The sequence below is a fragment of the Sinocyclocheilus anshuiensis genome, unplaced genomic scaffold (genome assembly GCF_001515605.1).
Source record: "Sinocyclocheilus anshuiensis isolate Anshui unplaced genomic scaffold, SAMN03320099.WGS_v1.1 scaffold139, whole genome shotgun sequence".
Taxonomy (NCBI): Eukaryota; Metazoa; Chordata; class Actinopteri; order Cypriniformes; family Cyprinidae; genus Sinocyclocheilus; species Sinocyclocheilus anshuiensis.
The window spans coordinates 375841-384218 of NW_015549566.1; the positions used below are offsets into that span (position 1 = coordinate 375841).

General features: G+C 35.2%; 1 protein-coding gene across 1 annotated transcript in view; it reads right to left on the bottom strand.

The window, feature by feature from the left end:
- Positions 1-5602: 5602 nt before the first annotated feature.
- The window catches only part of LOC107657238 (probable serine/threonine-protein kinase kinX), a 14413-nt gene continuing 11637 nt past the window's right edge, over positions 5603-8378 (bottom strand). Inside the window, exons 5-6 of the mRNA XM_016445265.1 lie at positions 7833-8031; positions 5603-5896 (exon numbers count right to left, since the gene is read on the bottom strand). Of these exons, the coding sequence (XP_016300751.1) occupies positions 5847-5896; positions 7833-8031 (249 nt within the window). The 3' untranslated portion in view covers positions 5603-5846. The remainder of the gene's footprint in view (positions 5897-7832; positions 8032-8378) is intronic.

Here is an 8378-nt window from a genome sequence, read left to right on the forward strand (position 1 = left end):
ACAGTGTAACCATCATGTGACAGTTTGCCTCAGCTATGATCAGATTGTGAAAATTCATTGGTAAATAATGTAGCATAGACATTTATTTAGTAGCAGCCATTAAGTCAATCAGGCAAATCAGTCGAAGGGTTCAAGTAGGACTGATTCTGACACTTGAAGTATGTAGCATACAATTTGAATGAAAGGAGATCTTTTTGAAGCTACTATACAACTACTCAAGGACAACTGCTTTTTCTACTCCACCACCCATTAACCAGGCCCTCCCACATGAGCACATTGTAAGCCCCGTATATCTTTGCCCCACCAGGCCATAATGGATGAAAAGAGGACCTACAGGTTGCTAAGGCATCAGTCTTCAGCGAAAAGGCCTTTGTGCACAAGAGCTGGATGACTTTGTTTCAAATAATTCCTATAGTCACTTCACGATGGTTATACTGTAGATGGCCACCTTCAAATTAATTTTTTAATAATAAAAATAATATGATTTTTTTTAAATAATAAAATGTTATATTATATTCCAATATTCATTCTTTAGCATTAATTAATTATTTTATTACAAGATATATTTAAACAATAATTAATTTTATTTACTTATATTTATTTATTTTAGTTAGTTTGAAGTTGTAACAGCAGGTTATTTCCATTGCTCAAAATGAAAAAAATGTGCCAGGAATTGTGGCCTAGCCATCACATGTCTGTCTAGAAGTCGATGTCATTGTCCTGCAGCGGTCAGCTGATGCTGTGGTCATCTGACTGGGCATTTTCTCACACCCCCACAGACAGAAGCAAATACTCATTTTGAGCATAGAAAAAAACATTCTTTTTCTTAAGAAAATATAAATGCAGCTGATAAAAACATCACAATAATCCACAAGTAATCCACACAACTCAGTCCATAAATTAACATCTTGTAAAGCAAAAAGCTGTGTTTGTACGAAACAAATCTGTCATTAAGGCATTTTAACTTTAAATCTTTTGGCCAAAATCCATAATCCATAATCCATAATGGCGTTTCCTCCAGCGGCAAAGTCCATCCCCAGTTGTCCTCTCACATTAAAACCACCGACACATGGTGCTTGATCTGTGCATATTTCTCTCCTGATTCAGACGAGGCAACGTTTTCACTGGAGAAAGCAATATTATGGATCTTTAGCTGGAAGCAACGGTTTGAAGTTAAAAAAGGTTTAATAATGGATTTGTTTCTTATAAACACACAGCTTTTTGCTTCACAAGACGTTAATTGTCTTGTGGATTACTTGTGGATTATTGTGATGTTTTAATCAGCTGTTTGAACTCTAATTCTGACGGCACCCATTCACTGTAGAGGATCCACTGGTAAGCAAGTGATGTAATGCTAAATTTCTCCTAATCTTTTCCGATGAATAAACAAACTCATCTACACCTCGGATGGCCTGAGGGTGAGTACTTTTTTTAGCACATTTTCATTTTTGGGTGAACTATTCTTTTAATGCTAATTATGAGCAATATGATGCTAGTAGCAAACACAGCTAATTGTTTAGTACACAGTGAAAAGAATTAAATAAAAACAACAGATGGCATTTCTGAAAATATATGCCAACCCAATACAGCAAATTAGGACAGACTTTGATGATCCAGACTTTGTAATTGTACCATATCAGACTTTGAAATGTTGCTCTCCCACTCAGTAAAAAGAGTAGATGATGTATGCAAAATGGCAAAGAATGTCAGAAAGAAAAAGCTTTTCACAGAACATACAGTCTGTTATCCTCAAGGGTCTCCTCTGTTCTGGCTGATCAAAGCTTTAGTAGGGCTCTGAGACACAAACATACTCACACAAAGCTTGGCATTAGCCTTTGTCCTCTGGAGGATAAGTCCATCCGGACTCTCTCATCTTGTGAAGAAATCTGTCAAGTAGAGTCAGTGGGAACATCCAAGTTCATAGTGCACTGAAAGCATGAAAGATCCTCACACACGTCTCCACTGGAGAATATCTCCTTGAAGCTATATTGCACTGGACTTTATGAGACACCAGAACATTTTGTGAGAAAAAAACTTTATTTAATATGTTAAAAAAAGTTCTGAATTACACTCTCAGGAAAGCTGATTTTGCAAGAAAACACAAAAGCATTCAAATATAATTTTTCCTCAAATCTCAATTTTATCTTATCACAATGTCCCTTTAGGGGCTTTGTAGGATGCTTCATTGGATATATAGTTTTTCCAGCAATAATTATTAAAATTTTCAAATATTTCATCAGACAAAGCTGAATACACTACATTTTGTGTGGAGTGTATTCACAAGACTTTTCTAACTAACTCTTTAACAATCATTTCCTGTTTAAGAATAATTGTGTGTGATTGTAAATATAATGTATAATTGTATTTTGAATTTGTAAATGTAATTATTTCATTACTATTCTAGTATTTAATATTACATTTTTATCAATTATTTATGATTTATAATTTTATTGTTTTTATAATTTTATATTATTTATAATTATTATTAATAATTAGCTTTTATTCTATTTTCATTTTAAATTGAGTAATTTTATAACATTTTTAATTTGTGTAATTTTTTATACTTCTGTTTAAATTCAATTAATATTTTTATTTCAATTTTTTTGTTGTCATTTTAACACTTCATCCCAAACGTATTGTATTTCATTTACCTACCTACGTTTTTTAAGTTGAAGTTTCTCATTTAATAATGAGGCCTAATAATGTTATTTTAGTTTTATTTATTATTTTTTATTTTTATATGCACATGGAGGGGGAGAAAACATTTATATTCTTTGGGGAAAAAAAGAGCCCATTTTTAAAAATGCACATAAAATAAACTCAATAGCTTCATGAATGTGTTTGTGAGAGCTAAACTTGTTATATACAGGCTCCCTCTGCTGGAGGCTTTGATGTAATGCTATTGTGAAATACATAAGAGCCCAATTAAGCATGCAAACTGAACAGTTCAAAGAGTACTGAGATTAAGACAGATATTTCAGATGTGGAGAGTTGTTTCAGCATCAATCCATGACTAAGATGCTATGAGATTCTACAGATGTAGCAGCCTGCATGATGCTAAGTGAGCATATTCTGTGTGATGCAAAAGAGAAATACGTAGCTGTCACAGTTATGCAAATCCACTCTCATTTTTGTGTTAAAACACACACATTTTCAAGTGTAATCCAATCATTTACAGGCTCAAAATACATAATGTGTCTGTGTTGTGCAAGTTAGCCGAGTGTTTTTTTTGGCGTATGCCAGCTGTCAGGTCGGCAGTACTGCATTGTCAGCAACAGTCTGTAGAGGGCAGGAATCATGGGACACACAGCAGTCTGAGAGAGAACTGTCTTATGGCACTTTGTGTTGCCATAGGCAACCTGTAAAAATGCTGTTAGAAGACTGCAAGTCATGGAGCCAGTGACAGACTTCATTCTGGGGAGGTTACATTGGAGCCCCCTAAAGCTGAGGCCTGCGTGCGGAGGAGGGAACGTGGGCGACTGACTTCCAACGCTCATTTCACACCCGGGAAAGAAGACAAGTTGAGCCACACGCACACACAAAATGACAATTATGGCAGGTCTTTGCTGCTGTGCAGAGGACATCTTGTCCAGTTTTTCCTCCTGCCTATCCAAGTTTAGAAATGTTAAAAGTCAGTTCAAAAATGGATAGAAAGCCACTAGATTTGAGGAAATCAACTTCATAAAGTTAGGCCACAAAACATCAAATATAACCAGTCACTGTGAAATATTACAATCTTCAAAGCAGGACTTATGAAGTCACTCCCGTTTGTTTAACCTGGGGAATGTGATTCATTGTGTAATAAACGTCCACAGTATGTCAGCTGAGACGCAATTGAAAAACAAGATTAACTGAGTGCCGTATGTCTTTAATTAGGAACTGCAGTACACGGTCTAATTAAGTGTAGCTCTTAATGTAATGGCTGAGTGATTAATATTGTCATGGGGAAATAGATTAATTTTTGATGTTCTCGAACATCTCATTCTTAAAGAGATAGTTAACCTAAAAATGCTAATTTTGTCATTTACTCGCCCTCATGTCATTTCAAACCTCTATGAGTTAGTTCTGTGGAACACAAAAGCAGATATTTTTCCACTTACAATCAATGTATACTGGAGATTTCAAGCTCCAAAAAGGACACAAAAGCACCATAAAAGTATTATAAAAATGGTCCATACAACTCGTGCACTATATTTCAAGTCTTCTGAAGTCATTCCATAGTTTTGTTTGAGAAACGCTCCGAAATTGAAGTGATTGGTTTACAAAATAGGTACTGTATGAATGATTCTTTACAGCACAGACATATCTGATTCTCACTGACTTCAATGAAGGTCCAAATCAATGAATAATGAATTAGTGAACAATGAATGAGCAAATAATCAATCAGTGGATAACGAATCAGTGGTCCATTTCTCACCAAATGCTATCATACAACATCAGAAGACTTAAATAAATATAGTGCATGAGTCGTATGATAGCTTTGGGTTTGAAATGGACCAAATTCGGTATTCAATGATTCTGATTCATTCCGACACTGAATCATTATTACTAGTTTTATGATACTGGAGCTTCCATTTTAAAGCTCCAGTATTTACTTGTTTATTTTTATTTATTTATATTTGGCCTAAAAACATATTTGTCTGGAATTTTTTTTTTAACTATTTTTTTATTAAAACATGCATGTTGGGATGGCTGAGAATAATCACAATACCTCACATACCTTTTTTTGTTTACTTGTTAGACATATAATTATATAATAATAAATTATGTTCTCAAAAATATTTCTATAAGATTTATTTAATTATAGCTCTGCCACATGCACATTTATCAGAAAAACTACACACCGGAACAGATTCAATAACAGTTAATGCTATTATAGGCCTAAATGCTGCTTTGACAGGCAATAGTGAGTATGGTATGTGGCAATTTGACCTTGATAAATGACTGTCCAGGTCTCATTAGCACAGCCTTCCAGCTGTGAGCCCTCCAGTGAGAAGCACTAATGAGACTGATGTGTAGATTAATATTTCAATTTCTGCTGCATATATATAACTGCCTGTTTGTTTTTGAACTCTTTCTATAAGGACTTTAAACGACTAATGATCACCCCCTGACTGCACAAAATCATTTTAAATTCAGGCAACACACATTTCTGAGTTTTTATTTGCTTTTGATACAGAGCTTGATGCTGATGTCAACATGCAAGGTGATCTTTGCTATCATCATTAAGCTTTCACAATTCAATTTCTATATTTCTAATGATATGCACTACCTTAAAAGACTTAGAATCATAATTTTACAAATTAAAAAGAAAAAAAAAATTATAGTCAATCTTGCCATGCCATATGCTGCATTGGAAGCTCTGATTTCATTTTCAACATATTACATATTACAGGTAGCAAACCAAACAAATCAGTCAACACAGTTATAAACAACTGATAACATTCTTTTTCATGAATGATAAACATATTTCACATCTTACTGTGAGTGGGTCAAATCAAGGCAATGATAAACATACTACCACTGGAAAGGACTATCAAGCAACAAAAAATGAGAAAACTCAATCATGATGCATTATTTTAAGTCTACTTCACTGTCTATGAAATTCTATGCCATCCGTTCTTCGATTTATACAAATATCAGATATACAGAATACAGATGCCTTTTGTGGGATGCAAAAGCATGCTGGAGCAGATATTCACCCGGACTGGATAAGAAGCAGAAAATAGAGAAAGAGTTCACACATCAGTTGACATATCCAGCCTAATTTTACTACTTTTTTGGACACACAAAAAAAAAATCCCCGGAGAAAGCGTCCTATAAGCTGTCAACCTTGAGAAGGGTCTTCATTGCTCTGGTCCAGATGTTGCGTCTGTCTCTACTCCGTCTGTTCCCCCTGCTTGCAAAATGCACACGATTTTTAGATTTGGCAACAAACAGCTTATGTCGACTATGAAGTGACAAGGCGATGATGTGACATCACCCACCGCAAAAAAAATATTTTCTTGCTTATTATTTTTGTTTTGTTTTCCAGTACAAATATCTAAAACTTAAAAAATATCTGAAAGAATAGGAAGAAAAAATATCTGTCAATGGGTTATGAAAAATAAACTAAATTCTAAGGGAAAACTATATAAAACTATAAAAACTTTTTTATTACTTGAAATAAAAGAAACATTAACTGAAATAATATTTTAAAAGTGAATTCTTGTTAAGTACTAATAAACAAACGACATTCTAATTTATTGAGATGCACCTGTATATATAAACACAAACATTTACTACAATTTTAAATAAATTAAAATAATAAACAGAAAATATAAGAAATAGAATCGAATTCAAAATATCAACAAAAATATAATAGTATATAAATTACACTAAAAGCACACTGTTTAAGGCATAAACTCACTTAATTTGAATACTTTTTTTTTCATAAAACAAGACTTAATATTCTTAACCCTTGATTTAAGAATGTTTAGATATTTGTACTGGAACAAGATAAAAAATAATGAGTAAGAAAATAGTGTTTTGCAGTGCTTGATAGCTACATTGGCACTCTTCACAAAATATACTGAATGCAACAGAGCATTACTTATTGACTGATTTTACCAGAATATGAATTGATCTTAGATGGTCTTATATTTTTGTCTGCGTAAAACAGAGCACGGCCTCATTTCAGTGATGCAGATGCACCTGAGGATAAAAATAACACTTCCATACACATAAAATGCTTAGCAACTGAGAACTGGGTTGATGTTGCTTGGGAAAGGCCTAAATTCGGCACAGAGGTGGGGTAGAGTAGAGCAGCACAGCTGAAGGAGAGATATTTGGGCCCAGGCTGGAGGTTGGAAGGACACCTTCATTCTCATTGCTTGCCCCACTTTCTGCATCAAATGACCAGATCTGCTCATCCTCAAAGGACGACACCGATAAAGGTAGTTCAAATGGAAGCTTTGGTGTAAGAACATTAACGTTATGGTCTTTCCGTCACCGCTGGCCTATTTGTTGCTTCAAAGTAGAATCTCCGGGGATCAACTGCTCGAGAACCATCTGCATACATACTGAGCTGGGGGAAACAGTTTATCCAGTATCTCTAGAAAACGAGGCAATATTGTGCAGAACAAAACACATCACCAGAAAGAAAATTGAAAGGGGGGATAAATCTGCGACAGACTTCAATATTGAGTCCTGGAATTGTGGAGGCTTAAACCACCCACAAAAGAAATTAGATTTGAGAGATCTGTCTCAACAAACTGAAATATTAGAGACTACAGAGTGACTCTGTGGACTCCGTTGGCTGTCTGTAAATCGGTGAATGGCCTTTTCATATGACTGCAATCTTTTAACAGTCAGGGAAAATGATAGATGTGCTCATTAATAATTACTTAATTAAGAAAATAATTATCCAAAGCACTCAGAGAGTAATTAAAAAGCACCCTTGAGCATGTCTTATTATGTTTACTCAGTATAAAGACATGACTCATTAAACGTAATTGATGGATTTTGCATTTTATTTCATTTTGGATTTGATGGAGTTCTTTCGTGGCTAATCTACTATAATGGGCACAATATTTCCTGCTGTTTTACTCAAAATCTTTGGTACACAGTACAGAAAAAAAAGGCGAATCAACATGCTCTTGAACTCTCATTAAAGTTAAAAGCTCTGGTTGTTTACTTCAGATCTCGAAGCCAAATTCTGTGAGGATATGTGAGGGTTTTTAAATGTCTTGCCAAACTGAAGGTTCAAAATAGCTGGCGGCCTCTGCACCACGTGGGATGGGTTTTGAGTCTAGCTCTTGTATTAACTATGACTGCTGGGGACAGTGACTGACCTGAGTCCCCCTGGCTGCCGTTGAGGGCCTCACCACTGCTGCTCACCTCCTCATTGGGCTTTTCACCGGGTTTCATCTTCTTCCGGGTCATATGACCACGAAAGCCAGCCTGGATCTTGGCAGCCGCCTTATTGGCCTCTGGGTCATCCAACGGGATGTCCATGATGTCCTCTTCCTCTTGTGGCTGGTTGCATTCCTCCTAAATGATGAATGATAAATTTAGCAAAACAGACATTGGGTGTACTTCATATTGATTTCACTCTTGCTTAGAATGATTCAGACTATTCTCTAAGATCTTATATACCACCATAGTGGGCTTAGCATGATGTATCTCATGCCTGTTTAAGCCCCCTTGCTATGAATCTTTACCCATCAGCTCCACAGAAACAAAGTCTTTCCAAGTGAATGCTCCTCTTCTCCATAACACTCTTAAAGGGGTCATATGATGCTGCTAAAAAGAACATTATTTGGTGAATTTGGTGTAATGAAATGTGTTTATGCGGTTTAAGGTTCAAAAAACACATTATTTTCCACATACTGTACATT